This window comes from Oryza brachyantha, chromosome 3 (genome assembly GCF_000231095.2).
Source record: "Oryza brachyantha chromosome 3, ObraRS2, whole genome shotgun sequence".
Classification (NCBI taxonomy): domain Eukaryota; kingdom Viridiplantae; phylum Streptophyta; class Magnoliopsida; order Poales; family Poaceae; genus Oryza; species Oryza brachyantha.
The window spans coordinates 22,961,531-22,985,408 of record NC_023165.2 but is presented as its reverse complement, the minus strand read 5'-3'; the positions used below and the strand labels follow the sequence as shown (position 1 = coordinate 22,985,408).

Below are 23,878 nucleotides of genomic sequence, written 5' to 3'. Positions count from 1 at the left end.
TGATAACAAAACTAATTGCATAAATAAAGGCTATTTCATTAGACAATTTTTTAAGCCTAATTAATCCATGATTAGCAAATATTTACTGTAGCATCGCATTCGCTAATTATGGACTAATTATGCTCAATACATTCGTCTCATGAAATAGTCCAGAATATGAGGAGGGTTTTATTAATAGTCTATATTTAATACTTATAATTAGTGTCTAAACATTCGATGTCAGGGACTTAAAAAAAAGTTTGGAGTATCAAAAAAATCCAAAACTCAAAGCATGCTGTAGTGTTCGCTTTCAACCTGCATTACCCGGTTTTTACAAGAAAGCCGACCGATAAATGTTTTTTTTTTTTTGGACAAAAGGCTCCCACAGGAGCCCTGCTTTTAAAAGCAGAAAGGATACAATGTAGTAGCAGCACAGGACAGACAAAAACAGAAAGATACAAACTCGGATCGCAATCGGTCAATCCCAAGATTCACGGGCGTCGCTTGAATTATGCTTCTAGCTCATTCCAAGACGTCAAATGGTGGATAAATCCGTCGGTGCATCTCTCGTCGCGTTCCCTGTCCGCCACGATCTCCTGCAGCTTACGGGCGTTGGCAGCGAACGCCTTCCCCTCCTCCTCCACGGCGACGGCGCGGACAGCTCCGGCGACGCCGCTTCGATCGAATGACCCGTCCGCGTGGTTCCTCGGCACCGCCACTCCAACCTTTCTCCCCTCCAGAAATCGCGCGTTCGGGCCTTGATCGCCGATGATTGGCAGCATGATCAGCGGGTGCCCGAACTGGAGCCCTTCGACGACGGAGCCCCACCCGCAGTGCGTCAAGAACGCGCACACCGCAGCGTGCGCCAGTATGCTGACCTGAGGAACCCACCCGGTGGTGACCAGCCCGCGCTCGCCGGTGCGCTCCAGGAACCCGTTTGGTAGGATGCTGTCCCCATCGTTGACGCCCGCGGGTCTCCTCAGGGCCCAGAGGAAGCGCGTCCCGGCGAGCTCCAGCCCGTGAGCCAGCTCGCGCAGCAGATCTGCGCTCACTGGCGCCTCGCTTCCTAGCGCAACGTAGACGACCGACTTGGCCGGCTGCTCGTCGAGCCACCGTATGATTGCGCCGTCGTCCTCGCCGTTCTTTCTGACGCCGTGGGCGCCGTCGCGACGTGGCGGGAGCAAGCCGAACGGGACGACCGGCTTGGAGTAGACCCTCGTCAGGGTCGTGAACACGCCGGGTTCCAGCTCAGGGCAGCTCCGCAAGGCGACGAGTTTGGACCACTTCAGCGTCAGGCTGAAGCGGGTCATGATGGACACCCCCGATGCGCCTGCAGTCCCATACTCCTCCGTGTTCCGCTCCGCCTCGAAGCTCGGCGCCTCCGCGGCCATGGACCGGGCTATCGCCTCCGGCTGCTCCGTGCTAGTCTCTGTTGGCTGGCCATACAGGGCCATGACGTCTGCAGAGCAGGGGATAAGCACGGCGCACGGAACCCCGCGTTTCTGAGCGGCGGCGGCGACCCAGTAATGCATGAAGTCGGGGATAACCCAATCGGGCCTCTTGTCGCCGGCGCATGCGGCGTCGAGGAATGCGGAGAACGGCGCGGCGAGGCCGTCGAACGCCTTCCTGTGAAGCTCGAACTTCTCGAACGGGACGTCGCTGGTGGCCTCGGCGCCATCGGGGAGACCGTCGACGCGCGGCAGCGGCAGCGCGACGAGGTCGACGAGCCCCCGCAGCGCGGGGCGAACCGGCCGGAGGCGCGCGAGGTTGCGCGGGGTGGAGACGAAGGACACGCGGTGGCCTCGCGCGGCGAGGCGCTCGGCGAGGTCGAGGAAGGGGAGAAGGTGGCCGAAGGCGAGCCACGGGAAGATGACAACGTGCAGCGGCGAGGAGCCGTTCTCCATTTTCGGCCGGCAGCGTGAGTGTGGGAGAACGTGGTGGTTGGCTGATCTGTTTGTATGCAGGTCGCCGGCTTAAAAGTTAACAGTGCACAAAACGAGGAAAGATACTGGATCATCTGCGAGAGTGACTCGGGACCACGATGTGAGATATCCCAACAGCTCATTTAGATTTAGTCATCCATATCATTATTTGAATGATCATCTAAAACATTTTCCTCTCTCATATCCCTTTGTACTCCAGCAAATCATCTATATATATATGACATCCTCTATATCTATTTGGAGGATTGAAAAGAGAACATCTAAACCTAGAGTTTCTCTCTTCTAATATGGATGATATCCAAAAATAAATGATGGGATAGATGTTCTGTCGGAGCTTAAATTTTACTCTTCATCCTCTATTTCTAGGATGGAGGATGAGATGGATAAGCTGTTGGGGATGCTCTTAGAACATGTACAGAAGTAGCAGGCTATAAACCAGCTATAAATATATTTTAAAAAGATAAGAGATGAGAGAGAAAAATAGTGAGCTATTAATTTACAGCCAGCCATAATACGAGCTCTAACACACGATGTGTGTATGATATATCGAATATGTATTAATGTTTGTAGGTAATTATTCTATGAATTGACTATTATATTGACTAGTATTGACTTGCTCTTATAGATGGTGCGGCTGGCGTAAGAAAATCTTTTAAGTGCATTCCAAGAAATCATACTACTAGGATAAAAGATGGAGAGTGAAAGGACCGTTGAGGTAAAGATAAGAAGCAATTTGAATTTGAAATGTTTGAGGGGGAATTGTACTTAAATACACTTATCTTAGAACGAGATTCAAACCTATAATCACACTCCCTGTGTTCACAAAAGTGATTGTTTAATCTTTTTTTTAATCGTTAATTTTATTCTCTCCAGTTTATCCTTAATTATTTTAATCGTTTTTTCGTGCAATCACAAAGGTGATTGTTTGGATATTTTATGAAAAAAATAAACGGTATATTTGCAAAGAGAAAAAATTATAAATAAAAGTTTTATATATGTATTCGTAATGATCTAACACCCAAGACTGAAATCCTACAAAATCAACTCTAAAATTTAAGGTTAAAAATGTAAATTTTAGCTTATAAGTATAAACAGAAATGAAAAGATAGGGTAGCGAATTATTAAATGATGTATTCTTTTTTAAAAGTTTATATATAGAATTTTATATAAGGTTATTCTTTCGTCTTTTATCATTCAATACTAACCAACAGCCTTGTTATAGGACAAATGTAATAACACATATGAAGTAGGCTGTGTTCGTTTGAGCTTGTTTCCATTCTTGGCTCTCTCTTTTTCGCATGCATACTTTCTAAAGTGGTAAATTATGTGCATTTAGAAAATATAGGAAAGTCTTTAAAAATCCTATTAATCTAATTTTAAGTTTTTAGCTAATACTCTCATATGTCACTCTGTATACACATGCAAGAGAAGTTCTCAACATCTCAAACCAACTTATTCCCCACCTTTTTCTTGATTTTTGCTAACACGCTTCTCGAATAAGTAAACAATTTTTTTGGCAAAATATTTTTATATAAATATTCATTATCTCACCTTTTTAAATAGATTTTAAACTTATAATTAAATATATATCATATTAATCAGAAAACTTTCATCTTCCATCAACAGAGGACATACGTTATTCAATAGTTCAATAGTTCAGGAAGCGCACACACATAAGCTATGAAAAAAGCTAAGTAAAAGCTAGGGAAAAACAACATATGGTTAATCACGTACTCCTCCAAAAGACATCATGGCATCAAAGAACAACTAAACCCCCCTAAAGGAACTAGCAATATATCCGTGCTAATGCTACAGTATTATAATATTTTCATTTATACATTATTTAATTTCTTAGTTAAATTAACTTTCTCAAAATAGATCTAATTACATCTTATCTCGATTTAAGTCATATATCAAACATAAACGTGCTAACGTACGGTGATATTTAATAATAAAAATCAAATGATTGAAATAAAGTTTATGTTTTAGACATTGCATAATTTTATCTATCCATAGTCATATTCAACCAAATGAATTTAATGGTCAGATGTGTACCATCCACCATACTATTACTATTTTTATGATAGTATATTTTATGATAATATTTATATAAAAATAATGTATATATTAAATTAGTTTCCTTGGCCTGGGCCGGTATTCTTACTCCCCGCGCGCTTGCACGTGGGTCGTATTCAGCCCATTCATTTTCAGTCGTCCGATCCGATGGTTGGTAGGTGAGATCAGGGTGGCAAAACCCCGACCCAGCCACCGCTACCGACCGAAACCCTAACCCTAACTCGGCCTCGACTCCCTCCCCTCTCCTCCTTCCGTTGGTGACTGCGGCCGCACCGGCGCGTGTGCTGCGGCTGGCCTGCGCGGCACGGCGACGTCATCACGAGGCTCCTCGTCGGCGTGTGCGTTCTCCCGAGAAAAGTGCACCGCCGTCGAATGGCCTCGAGGCAGCGACCTAGCCAACGCGCCCCTGTTCGCCCTTTCCTCCCTCTCGACGCCGGTCGGCAGAGCTCGGCCCACACAGCACCCCACGGCGACGGCGACGGCACCCGTGCGGCCACGGTGACCCGACAGCAACGTCCTCGCTGCTTCCTCTCCAACGACAGTCAGTCCTTCCTCCCAACCTTTCTAGGCCCACATGGGGCCCACGCGTCATCCACTCTAGTGGTGATGGCAGATTCTTTTAAGAATGTTATATATCTATATCTATACTATCATAAAAAACGGTAACGATACTGTCGGGCTTTTTCGTCCGTCTGTCATGTCATCCATATATCATGATGACGTCAGCAGCGGCGATATCTTTATTCTTTCCTTCTCCCGTGCGACAAAGCCTTGGGTAAGGAGCAGCGGCAACGCGTGGTCATTTTTAGGTGGTGTTTAGATTGAGAAAATTTTAGGAGAAGTGTCACGTCAAATGTTTGACCGGATGTCGGAAGGGGTTTTCGGACACGAATGAAAAAATGAATTTCACGGCTAGCCTAGAAACCACGAGACGAATCTTTTGAGCCTAATTAATCCGTCATTAGCACATATTGTTTAATGTAGCACTTATGGCTAATCATGAATTAATTAGGCTCAAAAGATTTGTCTCAAGATTTCTTCCGTAACTGTGCAATTAGTTTTTTGATTCATCTATGTTTAATGCTTTATTTAGATGTCCAAAGATTCGATGTGATGTTTTTGGAAAAAAAAAATTACAAGGCCTTAGTGATGCCGTATCCCGTCCAGAGTCCAGACTCCTGCAGCGCCACGCGTGGATCAGTTACGTCTCGGCTTTGGTACGTGCTCGTGGGTCTGCAACAGCAGCAGCAGAGACGACGTCATCTCCCCTCCAGAGTCCAGACTCTTGATCGGATTCTTTCTCCAAGACTATCCAACCGTTGGATGCTCGGTTCGATCCCCAGCCAGGTAGCTTTTATTTCCTTTATTTCGGCGCTAGCCTGTTCTTTTATTTCCTTATTTCCCATTTTTCGGTGCTAGCCTGTTCGGAAGTTGTTTTTATTTGCCCTGTTGAAAATTTTATAAAAACAAAAATTTATCACCTAAATATATTCTTAAAATAAATTATTATTATCGTGATTTTAGGGCAGATTATGTTGATTTTATAGGGTAGAAAAGCCCAAACTGGTGAACATAAAAGTGAGCACTGTTTGGGTTGTCCATCAAAATATCTCGCAACCATGTATCAACGCTATTCGTGCCTTCGTGATGGATAGGCCTAGTCGCCAAACAGATTGGTGCTGGGTTCGATCCCAGCAAAGGTCCATATTATTTTCCTTTTATTTTTAAAATTTTATAAAACTAAAAATTTCACTTAAATATATTCTAAAAATAAATTATTATTATTATTATTATTATTATTATTGTGATTTTAGGTATATTGTTTTGATTTTACGGTAGAAAAGTTCAAACATGTGTTTTGTTCACTGTATCATGTGCAGTTAATAAAGAAAATACCGCTTCTTCCATTCTATGTTGTGAGGCTATTATTGTTTAAATTAATTAATATATGTATATATATAATATAATTTGTATATTTGTAGATTTATTAGTACCCATATTAATCTATGCTTTTTAGATTGTGAAACAAAGTGAGTAGTTCAAATTAGTTGTATGGCAGTCCTCGTTGCGACTTTTTGACACAAAGTTAATTAATTACAAATTTTGTATAAATATGTGAAATATAAGTTATAAATAAAATTTATTTAGTATAAAATAAATAATAATTATGTAAGTTTTAATTAAGAAAATTAGTTAAATGCGAGCTAAAATATTAACGATATTATTTATTAAAATACATATGGAGTATATATTTTTATCAGACTTAACTATATATTAAACTATGTATACATGAAACATATGTGCGATTTAATGTAATTTTATATGGAATTATTTTTTTTAATCTCATGACGAAGTAAGGGCATTAGTAGATTATACAAGCAGGAACAATTCTGCCCACGATTTTTCGTCCGTCCTCCGTACTCAAACGCACGCGCGCTCAGCCCTGGTGGGCCGGCTGCGTCATGGGCCTCGGCGCCTAGCACGTCAGCCACCTCATAATACATTCTGAAAAGATGTTTCCATCTCGAAGATCACCAACATAGCTTGCTGCGCCATGTGCCGCCGAGCGCCGACCAGATCCAGCTGTCACCGACGGCAACAGGTGGTGAATCCAAAGGGGTCGCGGCCGGAGCAACCTCTTTCCTCGCCCCCGACGTTCCTGGGCTCGGATTCGGTAGGCCTCACCACCGCCGAGGATGAGGCAAACGACGAGGGCGACGGCGCTGGGTGACGCGGCGTAGTGACCTCAAAGGGTGTGCGCTCGTACTCGTCGAGGTGGCGGCTGATGCAGGAAGGGTTGGTGAGGAACAACGGGACCGCGGTTGTCGGGCTGTGGCAGAGGGCACGGTGCGGGAGCGAGCGGATGCAACGGAGCGGCGGATTGAGAGGACACGGGACGGTCTGCCCGGTCTGTGAAGTAACCTAATAAAAAATATTTTATTGTATTAGAGATTATATCTAACTTTAATTTTAATTTTGTACATATCATTATAACATAAATTCTGGTTGCTGACATAGATTATATAAGAGTCGATAATAAGTTTTAATTTTTAACACGCCCTAACTAGGATGACTATATAACTGCTCGTGACATACTGCATTCTCATATATTAACCCCGTTTAACTCTATACAAGTTTTGGTTTCCCTGATTGCTGGATGCTAACTTTGACGATAATTTGATTGATGAACTAGTCACGTACCAACACAATTACACTGTACACTCGATACTCATCGGGGAGGCGGTGTTGGATCCCTTGGCTTACACTCGAGGTTCGAGGATAGGTGATATGCCTATTCTTATGCAGGCTCAAGAATACTTTTCTTGGGATGTTTGGCTCCATACGAACCCGGTTTAATAAATTTTAAATCGCAATGAAATAATTAATAATTATACAAATTTTTGAATAATACGAATGGTTAGATTTAAATTGTATTTTTTTCACTTCATCATCTGCGTATTGCGTATGTATTTAGTCATCCTTGTGCAAGTCAGTATTTTTTCATGTCCGTTTCTTTCACGCTTGATGTCGTATTTTTTCACGCGTCACGCGTCACTGTTCAGTTTCGTTTGTTTGCACACCTTCATTCTAGATTTCTCCCATGTTTTCTTTTCTTGATCCAGTTTATAGGCCATGATCGCACGAGGTTTCTCTATACATTACCTAAGTCAAATAAGAGAGACAAACATATTCAACTTGGTCTGGCCAGTTGAGCCTTTCTTCTTCCCAGTAGAAGAGAGGGTTAAAGTATATAATTTCTCCTGATATTGTTGATGCATTTTATCTACTTTGCTGAATCTAAATTTAAATTTATGAATTTATATATTTTCATCACCACATATCTGATCAACGTGTTTAGAAGCCCATGCAAAAGTTTATTACCAGTACATACATTATTCAACCAATCAAATAAAATCACCTTCCCAAATTAAAAAAGAAATAGTATTCACTTTTTAAAATTACCATTAAATAAATATTTAAATTGGTACCACTAATATTTTCAACATTCATTGCATATATTTCAATAGGGATAAAATTTCAAACATTTAGTTTTTACTTTAAAAAATTAGCATTGTATTGAAGTTCAAACTAAATAGTTGAATTAATTAATGTGAAAATTTTTGAACCATTTCCATGAAAATAAAATAAAATGAAATACAATACCATTTATGTCTATTTTTTATCCCTATATTTGGGGGCCCTTTAGGACCACACTGTCCATTTTCCATGTTGGAAAAATTTAAGCTTAACACATAAAACCTTGCAGCCAACTATAATTTCAAAAGAAGTATCGAGCATTTTCATTTTTTTCCAATTTTTGTTAAAGTATGTTGCAACACATGGGCATTTTGCTTGTGTGTGTATATATATATATTGTACCTTTAATAATTACTAGAATATTGCCTATGCGTTGCAACGGAATTTTATTAAAAGATATCATTAGCATGTTAATAGAGTTAATAAAAGTGATTTAAAAAATAAGAAGGAGTTGGTGGTGGGATAGATGTCAGATTCACCACCATTCACCATCACCACTACTTATCTTTATATGAGTATAGATAAGGCTAGTCTGAGTTCTCGGTTTCATTTCACAGTTACCAAGAGTGTCACATCAAATTTTTGTTCTTAGCATGAGAAATGAAACAACTTCTCTCAGTGCTCAGTTTCATTTCATATTTTCGTACGTTTGACAAAACATTAAATTAGTGCATGGTGTTGTAGCTACTTGTATTACTATAGAAGTGCTAGCACTTGTGCGTAAGTTTACTGTAAGGTTGCTACAATCCTGTCAAGCAAAAATATTAATTAGAGCTAAGTTATATATGCTGTGGTAGTTAACTACAATTCAATAAACATAAGAAATGTTACTGTATCAACATGCTAATTATATGCTTGATTATCTTTTTATTAATGAAATCAGCAAAAAAAAATGCTCGTATTTTGTCCTGCATGCATATCACTGTGAGATAATTCACTTAGGATGATTCAACAAATGACTCATTTGTAGTTTAAACTAATGCTACCATCCTGTGTTGCTTCTTTTAGTCACTACATGCAACTGATTTGCCAAATTAATAATGTGATAACAACAGAATGTGCCATGCACAGATAATTCACCGATAATGTGATAACAACAGACATTAACAAATTAATAATTTTCATCACTAAACAAGTTTATCTGAAATACAACATAACAGAAATGTGACATGCACAGATAATTCACCATATATAACAGCCACATCTGTGACTTAACATCTAAAATCTATCACTACTGAACATAAACAGTTCTACATATACATACACATGCACAGGCAACCAAAAATAATGCTAACCATGGCCCAGAAAAAAATAGTGCCAAGTGAACCTCATTATTCACTAATCACAGGTAGACAACGCCGACGGAGAGAGAGCCGGCGGAGACAGGCTTACAGGATCAAGAAATTTCAGTTGAAACGAAGCTGAAGGTCTCAGTCGCGTTTCATTTGTGTTTCGTCTAGTTGGAAACGATGCCAGCAGCGTTTCGTTGGGATGAAACGACTCTAATCTCTCTGGCATCTAATTAAATGCAAATAAAACCTCCACTGAGACTGGCGTAAGCAAACTTGTAGTTTCAAACGTGCTAGATTAAATTCCCTTCCTTTTCTGTGGTAACGTCATCTTCCGGAAAGGGTCTTGCAAACTGTACGTGATCAGGGCTGACTTGGAGCAAGTCAGGACGAACCTATCAGGCGGTATTTTCCTCGCGACCCAGCACATCGACGGCCTCACGCTGATCCCGTCCCACACTTCCTCGTGCGCGCCGTCCCGTCCCTTCATTGGTCATATGGACTCCGGCCGCTCCTCCGCGCGCGCCGCCGGGATGATGCACGTCGTGATCTGCCCGTGGCTCGCCTTCGGACACCTGCTCCCGTGCCTCGACCTCGCCCAGCGCCTGGCGTCGCGCGGCCACCGCGTGTCGTTCGTGTCCACGCCGCGGAACCTGTCCCGCCTCCCGCCGGTGCGCCCCGCGCTGGCGCCGGTCGTCTCCTTCGTGGCGCTGCCGCTCCCGCGCGTCGAGGGGCTCCCCGACGGCGCCGAGTCTACCAATGACGTTCCCCAGGACAGGCCGGACATGGTCGAGCTCCACCGGATTGCCTTCGACGGGCTCGGCGTCTCCTTCTCGGAGTTCTTGCGCACCGCTAGCGCCGACTGGGTCATCGTCGACGTCTTTCACCACTGGGGCTCTGCCGCCGCCGTCGAGCACAAGGTTCCTATTAACTCAAGCTTTGCAGTAATCCTTCCATGAAATCATTGTTCATCTTGATGCTTTATTTGCAACAGGTGCCATGTGCAATGCTTTTGCTGAGCTCTGCACATATGATCTCTTCCATAAGTGAACGACGTCCCGAGAGCGCCGAGTCGCCTGCGGCTGCCGGAGAGGGACGACCGGCGGCGGCGCCAACGTTCGAGGCGGCGAGGAGGAAGTTGATACGAAAGAAAGACTCCTCGGGAATGTCCCTCGCCGAGCGCTTCTTCTTGACGCTCTCCAGGAGCAACCTCGTTGTCGTGCGGAGCTGCGCCGAGCTCGAGCCGGAGACCGTCCCGCTCCTGTCGACGGTCCGCGGCAAGCCTGTTGCCTTCCTTGGCCTTATGCCGCCTTCACCGGACGGCCGCCGCGGCGGCGTCAGCAACGAGGACGGCGAGGACGACACCGTCCGCTGGCTCGACGCGCAGCCGGCCGAGTCCGTCGTGTACGTCGCGCTGGGCAGCGAGGCGCCACTGCTCGTGGAGAAGGTGCACGAGCTCGCGCTCGGGCTGGAGCTCGCCGGCACGCGCTTCCTCTGGGCGCTGAGGAAGCCCGCCGGCGTCTCCGACGCCGACCTCCTTCCCGCTGGCTTCCGGGAGCGCACGGGCGGCCGCGGCCTCGTGGCGACGAGGTGGGTTCCTCAGCTGAGCATACTGGCGCACGCCGCCGTGGGCGCGTTTCTGACCCACTGCGGCTGGAGCTCGACGATCGAGGGGCTCATGTTCGGCCGCCCTCTCATCATGCTGCCGATCTCCGGCGACCAGGGGCCGAACGCGCGGCTGATCCAGGCCAAGAAGGCCGGGCTGCAGGTGCCAAGAAACGACGGCGATGGATCGTTCGACCGAGAGGGCGTAGCTGCGGTCGTTCGGGCCGTCGCGGTGGCGGAAGAAAGCAGAAGAGTGTTTCGAGCCAACGCCAAGAAGCTGCAGGAGATCGTCGCGGACATGGCCTGCCATGACGGCTACATCGACGGATTCATCCAGCAACTGAAATCTTACAAGGATTGAAGCATCATTAGGCCGTACTGAGATCAATGGAATAAAATGTTGTCATTTGCCAGTACACTTCCCCAAATTCACAAGAGGGCCAAAAGTTCGTTCTGATTTTTATCTTTTTCTTCACTATTTTCGGATTTGATATTACACGAACAAACTTGTGTTTAAATTTTGTATTTTTATAATTGTCTGATATCAACTTTAGTCCTTGACCTGAATGTTTTTGAACTTCTGTTTTAACACATTATGCAATGATTTTTATGGTTACCCCACATGATACCTATGAACTTTGCTAAACAGTACCACTAAGGATATGTTTGGTTTATATAATTTTAAAGTTACATGAAAAACATATAAAAATCGTAGCAATGCACGTAGAAACAAAATATTAAAAATTATAGGAATGATAGTTTGGATGTCTGGTAGAGAAATACAAGATTTTTAGTATTAAGTTAATATGATTAAGATTTGAGTGGTTTAATCTATGGTACCTGAGGCTAAATACATACTCATTTTTATCCTTAAAAAAATAGAGTTCAAACTTTGTACCAACTCATTTTCCTATAAAATTTCTTTGTAATCCTATCCAAAGGAATTTGTAAGTGCCTTTTCCTTGCTCGAATCCTACACCCCGAGTGGATGAACAGTGATCAATCATGCTCCTTCGTTTATTAAAGACAATTGAAAAATTGCCAAACGTTATTATAAAACGGGCACTTAAAAATAAAAAAGTCATTTTTTCTTTTTATTTTTATGACAACCTTACCGCTGTTATTCTCATGACATCCTTACAATAGAACTATTATTCTTACAATATTAAAAAATAATTTGTAAAAGCCATTTCTCCTTTTTATTTTTTATAACTCGTGATAATAGACCACGCATCATCCGACTATGACCACGTGTAGAGCGGGTCTAATAGACGCGAGCATCCTGTACGGCACAGAATCGCTTTTACCATATATATATATATATATATATATATATATATATATATATATATATATATATATATATATATATATATATATATATATAGGAAGCCTCTGTACTACTACCAGGTGTAGCTACTCCCTTCACGTCTAAGGTGCAGAAACACCTCTATACATATTTCTTCTCTCTTCCAACAGAAAGTACAAACTCTATACATGTAGTTGTATCATTCACATGAGATTTAATAGTGTCTATACTTTCTGTTGGGTGGGAGCAGAAACAGTTATGAAAATATTTTTCATCACGGACGTGTATGGAGTAGCTACACCTGATAGTAGGATTTAATTTCCATATATATATATTACATTATAGATGTAATCTTAGTATATAGAAATATTTATATATATAAATTTATATATGCAGTTTATATACATAAAATAAAAATAAACAAACATTTCTGTGTTGCGTGGCGGCGTGAACGACAAATCAGACTTTTCGCAACGTGCAGCGGGCAGCCGACCACAGTTACGCATCGTTCCGTATACAGTGCAATAACAGAAAGATCTTGGTCACCGATGTTACTGCCAAGTTGCCGTTCTTGGTGCATCAGTGCATCCGTAGCCAGCGGTGCAACGACGCTTGGTCTCTAGCAGGGCGGAACAGGGATTTACTAAGCCTGTGGCTCAATAATAGAATATAAATCTTTTAGATAAATTTTAACTAAAACATATTATTTTTCTATAGATATTTTTGGCCAGGTGTTGTTGCCCTATGCCTGGTATCGCCCCTGTCTCTAGCAGGGGTCTGTTTATCACGGAGGGAGCCAAAAACACTGTATGGCGACGGTGGTGTGATCGTTGACAATAATCGCGTAAAAACCGTGTGAATTTAAAATTAATTTTTAAAATAAAATTGTCATGGTTTTGGAAGGAATACATGTGTTTTGGCACAATAATTATATGATTTACTATTATAGTTGTTGTGGTTTACACTCGGTGATTTAATGGAGAATGGCATGATAATCACGTAATATGATGATAAAATCATGATGGTAGGAACGATTATCGTGATAGTCACCCTTTATCGTGCGGCATGCCGTCTAATTATTTTTTCAATTTGACTTACCTCAAAATCACTTTGCCACCTCTTTTGATTGATTCATGCCTTTTTTTTTGAAAAAAATTCTTCACCACTAGGTTTAGAAATTACATAACTATTACCAGGAACATTTTTGTTTTTTTACTTTTTTTTTCAAAATTTTAAATTTGCATGATATTTACCAAACCCTACTGCCAAATACTGAAGCCGTGCCCTCATGATACGCATGATTATCGCGAAATCATGGTTTCGCAAACCCTGCTCCTTTAGTGTTGTGTGTCGTTCCCGTTCAACTGAGACAAATTCTATGTGCAATATGTCATGCTCATGGCCTACTTTCTCTCCAAACACACGATCTAAAGAAAGAAATGTTGAAGATATCCAAGAACAGAAGTCCAAAGTTGTACTGTGAAGGTGGGTGTAAAGAATGTGCTGTAGGATCGTTTACAGGCAGCCAAAGCGATTTGCTTGACTTCTTCTGTGCCGGCCTGTCCCGTTCTTTCTCTCGATGACCCCAACATATTTGCATCTTATCTTTTAGCTTTACCTTATACTTAATGAGAAAATTTGAATTTTTAACTTTAAACTTAGTGTTGATTTTAAAGGATATTTTTTTATTATAGTTTATTTTTCAGTCTTACCTTTAAATCGCTATGAACACGTATATAAAGTTTTTATTTATAAATTATTTTTTAATTACAAATATGTTATTTGACTTTTTCGTTATAAAAGCCAAAAGGTGTCCCTCCTGTTGAGTGGCTGAGGCGCCAACGCACAATTTTTTTATTTTTTAAACCTTTTTAATAAATAATTTTATTACTAAACCTCTGAGGAAAATATTTTTACTATATAAACCCTTTGACCATTGGCGTGACGAAACGGCTTGCCACGCCATTGTCGGTGGCAACTGCCACACCATGCCATGTCGATTAGGCAGCGTTAGCCTTGCCACGCCACCAAAACTGACGTGGTCAAAAGATTCAGTTTTAGAAAAATTTTGCTCAGTGGTTTAGTAATAAAATTACTTGCTAAAAAGGTTTATTTAATAAAAAATTTCCCAACGCCCCTTATGTAATAAAATTGGCAGACGACGAATGACAATTCTGGTACATAGTTCTAGACTTCTACTTAAAAAACTGAATGTGTGATACGTCTGCTCTATCTATATTTTTATCCCTATGTTTATAATCCATGGTCGAGTGCCCCAACTTACCTACCTCTAGCGCTGACCACAATCATCAGACTGCACTTGCGTTCTTTTGGTAGGCTATACTGAAAGTGCATCTAGCCCCTAAACGAAGTTTTGGATGATTAATGACAATGCTAGCTAAGTATATGTGCGCTAATGAGTTATGATTGCAGAGAAGATAAGAGATCATTTTGATTGAAGGATTACTTGGTCAAACTTAGAGCATGTGTGACCAGAAGCGACGGCTCTACGAAGACGAAGGCGCTCGAAGGCGTATTTCATTTTTTCTTTTTGAGTCGTAGGAACTCCGTACTACTAAGAGGGGTCACTGGAATATCTGCATGTATACTAGAGTAAGCCTAAGCCGAGTGGAGTAAGTTTAGGTCCAGTTGTAGCCTATGTTGTTTTTTCTGAAGCAGGGATAGGACGGTCCGGTCCTTAGTCCGGCCCTTGGTCCGGTGACAGGACGGTCCGGTCCTTGGTCCGGCCCCTGCTTAAGTCGAGTGTGTGGACGGTCCGGCCCCAAGCCGGACAGGCCGGTGGCAGGATGGTCCGGACCTTGGTTCGGCCCCTGCTTTGAGTAAGTGAGTTAAGTGTCGGCCGGACAGTCCGGCCCCCTAGCCGGACAGTCCGGCCCCCTAGCCGGACAGTCCGGTTAGGTTTCTTTTTTAACGGCTAAGTGACGTCTGCCGGCCTATAAAAAGGGCTCTTGAGATCTAGCCGTTGGAGATGCTTTCTGTTCGAGTTTTCTGGTTGCTAGGGCAAGTTTAGCACCTCTCAAGCCTCTCCACTAACCCAATACACCTCCTAGAGAGATTAATCGTTGGATCATGTCTTACAGAGAGTGTTAAGGTTAGTGAGTGATAGAGTGTTCATTTTCGGACGTTGATGGATACATGTGGAGTCAAGGTGGCCTATTACTCTTAGAGATTGATCTCCTAGACGGATAGGCGTTGCCCCCGAGCCTCCGATTCGTGTGGATCGCCCGGGAGCAAGTTGTGAAGGTTGGTCCCTAACCTCCGCAACAGAATAGGTAATATTGATAGTGGATTCTTGTGCTTTCTTATAGAAGGCTGCAGGGTAGAGCGAATTGTAATTTAGGGCTGGGCAAGCCGCCTTGATCTTGACCTTAGTGGTCGATCGAAGGGGTTGCTAGTTCCTAGGTGTGAATTCGGAGACCCGTGTTGGCCTTGTGGGAGGAAGCCAAGAGAGGGAAAGGATCGAGAGAGATCTCGCTCGCAGGAGCGCCTCAACGGAGAGTAGGATCGAAAGATCCGAACTTCGGAATAAATCTCTCATGTCTTTGTTCTTATCATTTCGTGTTCTGTTTGTTCCTGCCATCTTCCTGTTGTTTTATTCCACACACAATCACATCACATTCCCAGGAACATCATCGAAATGGTAGACTGTCAAGTCTGCATTTTTCACTGACCAGACGGTCCGGTGTTCTAACCAGGACGGTCCGGCCAGAGCTCTCGGCCCAACCCGAGAGTGCCGACCGGACGGTCCGGCCCCTGTACTGACCGCTGCGATTTGAAAGAATTTTGAGGACACCTATTCACTCCCCTCTAGGCTGTCTCTCTAGGACTTCATATACCACTAAATAATTATCACAATAATTAGATAATCCTTTATTCTTTGACGACAAAAGAACACCTGCCTCCTTCTCCTTCTATATTTTCTCTTTTTTTGGGTTTTTCATGTATGATTTTCGAACTACTCAACCGTACATTTTTTTCAAAACATATATATATAAAAGTTCATCATCTTATTTCTATAGTATGATATTTAATTTTATAGTAATAATTATATCATTTATGCTATTAAATTGTCATCATAACATTCATCCTTGAAGAAAAAAAAAACTTAGCCTAGTGCTGCTAGATGCTGCTTCATCTTCAGGTAAAGAGAGGAACCAGGAAAATCACCCACCGAGGCGACACCACGCCGGCCGAAGCGAGAGCGACGCAAATTTGGACTGTGGGCTAAAGTGCAGCGTGCACCCACTGAATTTTACTAGGGTCTGTTTGGGGTGGACTTTTTTTTTTTTTGGTAACATTGGGGTGGACTTGCTCAACGTGCCTGCGGTTGTCGTGATTAGGTTTGGCCAATAAAACTAGCGCTACACTCTGACTAGAAAGGACAATCAACTTTGCCTCTTTTTTCTTGTTATTTACACGTCGTTCGAAGTATGGTAGAGAGGAAAGGTATAACTATACATCAATTAAATTAAACAGACGCCCTGACTCTATCAAACTTAGTGGCAGTTTGATGGAAGGGCCTTCTTTTTTAACGTGCCTTGTCACGCCAGTCAGATGTTTGATGTTAATTAGGAGTATTAGATATAGACTAATAACAAAACTAATTACATAAATAAAGACTATTTCATTAGACAATTTTGTAAGTCTAATTAATCCATGATTAGCAAATGTTTACTGTAGCATCACATTCATTAATCATAGACTAATTAGAGTCAGTTGATTCATCTCGCAAAATAATTCAGAGAGTAGGATGTGTTTTATTAATAGTCTATATTTAATACTTCTGATTTAGTGTCTAAAAATTTGATGTGATAGAGCCAAAAGAAAATCAGAGGAAAACAAACGCCGCCCTTAGATAATACAAAAGGTGACATTAGTAGAAAAGTCGTGCTCCCTGGTCATCAACCAAAGACGGCCAGAGAACTTTGTACCACGTGCATGATCTGTATCTACCTTCTTTAAAAGTGCAGCCATCCATATGCTTCTCTCGGTATTACCGTCCTCATTATTTTCGATTTTGCTTATATTTTGGAAGCTAAAATTTAATTTTTTTTACTTTAAAATTTAAGTTAAGTTTAGTATTTTTCATCAAAATTTATTTTCAGCATTTTCTTTTACATCGGTCAAAACATGTATATATAATTTTTATTTATACATTATTTTTTACTCAAAATTGCATATGTCTTGTCTAAATAGGATGTGAAATTCACGTGCAATTCGGATTTTAGTCCTAACCTGATATCACCACCATCACTAGCCACCATAATAAAAAAATTAGAAATTAAAAGGTTGTTATTGTGTACTATTTAAAATCGAATATTTGCATCCACTAAAAAATAAAAAAAGTAGGACTTAGAGAACTTGGTTGAAAATGGCCTAACAAGGTTTAGTGTCTCTTTCATGCGCTGCCGAAATACCATCTATCTTATTTAATTAGTTTATGATGTTAAGCATAATTTACTATTCTCAATTATAAGCTTCCTCATACGGCGTACGCTTCTAATCAATTATACGTTGACCATAATTTACTATTTCTGACTCAACGTGCAACTTATTTTCAAATTTATTTTAATTTAGACAACTATGATTAACTTGACACAATGCGAACGCACGAGCGTAACTCCGAATTTTACACGTAACAAGGAAAGCAGGAGGCCCAGCCTTCTCCTGGCCCAAACCTGAGTGGCCTAATACCTTAACGGGCCAGATCTGAGCAGAGATTTTCGGCCCAAAAGGAAACTGGGGGTTTTTCCTCTTCCTGAACCGGCCCGGCCCAAGCCTAGGTCTGCCGCGGAAATCACCTTAGGGCAACCCAAGCCAAACCCTGGCCAACCCCCACCTCCGCCACCACGCCGCGGCAGCCAAACCCTCCACTCCAGGACGGCGACGATGGCCGCCGCGACGGAGAAGACGGCCGAGGATATCCGCCGCGAGCTGCAGGAGCTCCAGCGCCAGCACCGCGAGGTTGTATTTGTCCCCCCTTCCTTAGCCGTAACGTTTACGTGGTGCGCGAGGCATCTCTTTCCCCCCTGACCTTTGTTATGGCTCACGATCTCTCCTCCCACCGTTCGCAGATCAGCGAGCGCCTCCGCGACCCCCGCGGCCTTCGCCGTGGCGCGCCCCCCGCAGCTGCAGGGCCCGGCGGGCCCCGCCCACTCCGCGCCTTCCCGAGACCCGTACGCGTCGCCGCGATTGCGTCTCCTCCTCTTCCCACCTCCCTTATTTTGTGCGCGGAATTTAAGCTTTTCTCTGTGCTCTTCTGATGCAGGCCGTGGATTTGACGGAGCAGTCTGCACCCAAGCGGAGGATTCTATCTGCAGTGGTTAAAGTATTCGCCAAGGCTTTGTTATTTTTCAATATATTTTTTCTTCGTCAATCTTGTCGTTTGTTTGTCGAGAAGCCTAACATTGTGTTGTGCATTTGTTTGGCATCATGAATGGAGGTGGAGGATACTGAAGCTAAGGAGGATGTCAAGAAGGATGCGGAGGCAGAGGGCCCCGAGGGTGTTTCGGCTGCTGTTCAAGGTGGTGAGAGGAGGGATCCTGGATTCAGGAGGGACGGAAATCAGCGCTTGCCGAGGAGGGTGAGTAGCCTGGAATGATATGGGATCATGGGCTTGCTGGTGGTTGGGTGTCTGTGTTTACCTGGAGAGTTTGCTCCATGTGTTGTTTTTGTTGCAGGAGCTTGATATGCCATTGCCAGAGCCTCTCCCAAGAGAGTTCCCCAAGGATGAGGATCCAAGCCTTGTGAAGAGGAACAGGAGGATGCTGGGGAAGCTTCTCGTTGGTACATTAGAGGTAACAACTTGTCTAACATATAAAGGAAGAATCCTTGGGTCAAGCTATTAACAATTCTCAATGAATCCATGCCCGTGCATTGCTACGAATCTGGAGACAGACAGACAAATGGTTTTGTGGGGTTCAGTTTTTCTGGTTAGTGGAAGCATTGTTTTCGTGTGTGTGGGTGGGTGGGTGGTTTTCAGGGATGGTTTTTTTACATGGGGAATGTATGATAATTGATGGGAGGAGGACGACTCCACTTTTATTATAGTAGTAGAGATGTGGAGAAGAAAATTCTCAGTGTTTGGTAATTATCCTTATCTTGGCTAATGTGCCCTTAGATATATGAAACTAACCTGCAAATTAGGTAGTTTTTATGGTAATTTAATGGAATTACTTGAGGCAAGCAAGCCCTAAGGCTCTATTCCTTCCTTGCAACCTTGCTTGTCAGCAAGTTAAAAACTGTTTCACCTAATTTATTTTATGTATTAAAAATGTTATAGCAAATGGAACAAAGCACTGACGAAAATTGTCACATAATTGGTGTGGTTAATAGGATGATAACTGGTATTTTAATGTCTGTATGTGATGTCAATTTTACGAAAGTTCATATAAGATATTCTTTTTGTCCTGTTCATTGTGAATATTAGGAATAGGTATATTGATTTTCCTTGTGATTGGCAATCCAGAAATTTCAGCAAGAGGACAAAAAACTGTCCAACACAGAGGCTTATATGCGCAGATCAGAGACTCAGCGAAAGGTATTAACTATTTCTCTCCAGCCAATATACATTTTAATTATTATTTAGTAGCCAGCATTCAGTAGCATCCACTTCTTTCACATGATAACTTATGCTGATTAGAAATGTCTTTTTCATACATGGAATTATAATTGTAGCATTGTTGTTGGAAATTAACTATTGTTTCTATTTGCCATGACTGGACTACATGATATGAACAAAGCACTTATCTCATCTCCTGACTACAATAATGGAAGCTGGATAAGTAGATTGCAATTTGCAAGTAGTATTTTTGTATCTGTGGTCCTGAGTACAATCCCAGAAACACTATTTAATGTTGGATTATAATTATCACCGTTTACAACTTTTTTGTTGTCCTTATAGAACTTTGGACGCTATTATGAGTTGAATATATGGTGTTAAAGTACTTTTTATTGCCATTCTTTTGCTGGACTAAAGGCTAAGATATCTCTTATCGGTCAGATATCCATACCATTCTCTAGGAGACCAGCTTCCTTTCGTTGTAATATCTCAATTTAACATATTTTATTGTTTAGGGGGGAAATCATGCTTACATAGTTAGATATCTTGAGATTTGAAAGCACTGTCTAATACATGATTATATTATCACTATTAGATCTGACATATACTGAAAAAAATGGGTGCACGTAGGCTGATCAAAAGGCTCGTGAGGAAAGTGAAAGGTTGCGACAACAAGAGCGAGAACAGGCTGTAGAGAAGCGTAAGCGTGATATGGTAAGCTTGCAGCAGTGTTTTTGACTAGGATTTCTTTATATCCGTTAATCTAATTTGAATCAATGAGTTTATGTTACAAATGTTTTTTTTCCCTTGATATACTCTTGGTTAGATGCTGCGTGCTCGAGTAGCTGCTAAGGCAGAAGAAAAGAGGTTGGAGCTGTTATACATGCAATGGGCTGAGCATCACAAAAGGCTATCCAATTTCTTAAGGTCACATCACTTATTTTCACCATTCTGCACTTCTTTTTTATCCATGGTTTGGATCCTTCTTTTCCTGTTGTTGTGGTGCTTTGCACTATTTACATCTGTGTTATTCTACCTTTTATGAACTTTTCTTATTTTCTGTGTACGCTGCAGGTTATTTTTATTCCTGGTCCAAAAGTATCCATATTGACAATTAAATTGAGGGAAGATGCGTTCTGATTGTATGCAAATCTTGATGTTTGATGTTGATAGGGGTTTCTATATCTATCTTACTAAACCATATTAGTATCTTTTTAACAACATTGTTGTTTGTCAGGACAAATGCTGAACCACCAATTTACTACATGCCAGCTAAACCAATAATTGATGATCCGGCTATTGCTGAGGAGAACAAGGAAAAGGTATTTTCTACCCTTATTAAGTCAAAACAAAAACTTCTTAGTTTGTAATTTTTTCAAGGATGGATTACCACTGGTATTTCCCCTTACACTCCTCCATCAATATGTAACTTGGGAGTCAGTGCACTACAGATACACGATGAGGACAGCCACTATCCTATTACAATAGATGCAAAATTCCCTGTTTTGCTGATGTAGTATTTTGGTGTGGCTTACCTGGATTCCATAATGGGCCACCACCAGAATGATAGGTGTCTGTCCTGATGATTTTGGTGCTGTAATGGCTCAACCAGACGATCCAATAAGTACAATGGATAACTGTTCAACCAGTTATGAAACTGAACCCCATTATGAAGTAAATTCTTTGTGACATGATGTAAAATCTTAGCAAAATGCAGTCCCTGCACGCGCGGTGGGGGGGGGGGGGGGGGTACATGCTCTATCATACCCATCCGAAGTGCTATGATATTCTTCATGTTAGTATGAGTGGGACATGAGTTGGTTAGTTTGAATTTTGAAAGTTTCCATCAGCATGTCAAATTTGACGGTGATGATATGGCACATTTATCTGCATGAAAAAAGCTCTACAATTGCTGCTCTGAATTGATAAGTTTGCTGACCACTTGAAAGTACCTGCTGAATCCTATGAACTTGTCATAACCAGCTGGTTGCTACCTATCTTTTAAAATTTAAAAGATAGTAGCTGGGACCGGCAATATTTCAGAACTGTGTATCAATGTTCTTCACATGTTGTGCATGTATGGAGCAGGGTTCCCGTTACCGCGGTAACCGCTGCGGTTACCGTGGTAACCGGGCCCTCCGCAGGGGCGTGGTACGGTATGTACCGTGGTTTTGAGTTTAAATGTGAGGAGGATTTAAATTTTTTGAGGAAATTTAATGGAAAAAATATATGTTGTATAGGTTGATATATAGTATAGTTTTGTCAAAGAAATTCATGAAAAAGTGTATTTTTGGCATAATTAAAAATCATAACCGAGAATTTCGGGGAAAAAAATTAAAAAATAGCCTATTGCAAATAATATTTCATAAGAAGATGGTTAAGAATATTTTGTTGTTGAGTCATTATTAATTTGCACTAGACACATGTTGTGCATATTGTTGAAATACAAATATATAATGATGGATATAGGGAAAATATGTATAGAGGAAAATTATATGTGCATGTTAATACATACTCCCTCCATTTCGGAATGCAAGACTTTCTAGCATTGCCTAGATTCATATGTCATAATGAATCTAGACACATATAAAATATATACATTCTTTAATGTATAAATTTAGGAAAGGCTAGAAAATCTTACAATATGAAACAAAGGTAGTACATAATAGTTTTGTTCGTAATAATAGGTAGTAGGTATATTTGTCACGCAACAATTAAAATGAAGTTGTTGTTACTTATTATTGATGTGAATTATTTGGTGAAGAGTGATATAACGGTGTATATTTGTATATTACAATGTCAAGAATTTAGAAAATGTCATATCAATTTTTTTTTTGTTTTCCCTATAACATGTCCTAAACGTCACAAAATATTTTTCTTATTTTTCATGTATTTTTTCAGATTTTTTAAAATTTTTTTCTATTTGACATCTCACAAATTTTCTTGTTTTTGAATCTTCTTCTCCCCGTGGTTCTCTCGCGGTAACCGCAGTTCCGGCTGCGAAAACCGTGCGGAAAACCACGGTTTCCAGCAAGCATTAGCCGCGGTTACCGTGCCAAACCGCTCGGTAACCGCGATTATCACAAAGATTTGAATTCAAATTTTTGATTTTCAAAGCTAACGGTTACCGCGGTAGGGGCGGGAAGTGGAACCCTGGTATGGAGCATGTTAATCTATTTCACTGGTAGCAGTCCTTGGTCAAGTGCAACATATTGATTAAGGCGTGATATCAACTCATGCAAATCATATTTATCTTTCACATATTGCTGTTTGCGTCTATCTTTTTTCGTTGTAGTTACCAGTTGTCTTCTGAATCCTTGCAGGCATTTGAAGAATGGAAATCTGTACGCAGGGCTGAACTGACTCAGTTTCAAAAGCAAGTCGAAGAACAGTATATGTCTAACGTTGAGAGGCAGTTGGAAAGGATGCAGAATGCGCGGAATGCACGGAGGGGTAATGGTCCTGCAAACATGCAAGAAATGGATAAGGAACTGGACACGCATAGGGCAGAGCACGGTCCAAAGACTCGACGGGTTCCTGAGGATGGCAATGACGATGAAGAGGATGTTGAGGACATGGCCGCGGAAGATGAGCTGATGGATGATGAAGTCCTTGGCGTTAACGAGCCAATCAACGAGGACCCAACCAAGTTGTCTGAAGAAGCTGCAGATGGTGCTCCGGTGACTGAGGAGGCGCAGTAGGCAGCATTTTTGTATTGTTTGAGAGGTAGGCACCTAGGAATTCCACATTCGATATCCTTTTCAGTTGCCCTCTTTTTCTGACGCTTCTTGTACGTTTATTGACGCTTGAGGTTTTTCCCCGCTGTTCTCTAGTCAGATTGTTGCGGGATGTATTGACGTTGAGCGATATACTCTGTCAAATTATCGTATCCTTTGTCGTTTCCAAAAGTTATAGTATGAGTTGTCTGTTTTAACTGATGGGTGTATATTCTTACGGAGAAAAATGTGATATGTGATGGATGCTGGCTTGTCCGTGGCCATGTACGAATGTACGCATGTCAGTGGCAGGCTGGCAACTCGCTTGCACGTATAAGCCA

The 23,878-nt window shown here is 41.8% G+C and overlaps 3 protein-coding genes across 3 annotated transcripts; 2 read left to right on the top strand and 1 right to left on the bottom strand.

Moving 5' to 3' along the window:
- Positions 1-253: 253 nt before the first annotated feature.
- Positions 254-1,936, bottom strand: LOC102702738 (UDP-glycosyltransferase 91B1-like). The gene has a single exon (XM_006650392.3). It carries the CDS (start codon positions 1,881-1,883, stop codon positions 489-491), a length of 1,395 nt encoding a protein of 464 aa, XP_006650455.2. The 5' UTR covers positions 1,884-1,936; the 3' UTR covers positions 254-488.
- A 7,796-nt stretch (positions 1,937-9,732) lies between these two features.
- LOC102702455 (putative UDP-rhamnose:rhamnosyltransferase 1) lies at positions 9,733-11,358 on the top strand. Its single transcript, XM_006650391.2, has 2 exons — positions 9,733-10,245; positions 10,320-11,358. The coding sequence occupies exons 1-2, from the start codon at positions 9,823-9,825 to the stop codon at positions 11,289-11,291; spliced, it is 1,395 nt and encodes a 464-aa protein (XP_006650454.2). The 5' UTR covers positions 9,733-9,822; the 3' UTR covers positions 11,292-11,358.
- A 6,722-nt stretch (positions 11,359-18,080) lies between these two features.
- LOC102708141 (pinin) lies at positions 18,081-23,755 on the top strand. The gene is made up of 11 exons (XM_015835760.2): positions 18,081-18,224; positions 18,335-18,436; positions 18,529-18,588; positions 18,703-18,843; positions 18,941-19,057; positions 19,729-19,800; positions 20,452-20,535; positions 20,648-20,748; positions 21,059-21,143; positions 23,145-23,547; positions 23,655-23,755. Exons 1-10 carry the CDS (start codon positions 18,150-18,152, stop codon positions 23,520-23,522), a joined length of 1,215 nt encoding a protein of 404 aa, XP_015691246.1. The 5' UTR covers positions 18,081-18,149; the 3' UTR covers positions 23,523-23,547; positions 23,655-23,755.
- Positions 23,756-23,878: the final 123 nt, after the last annotated feature.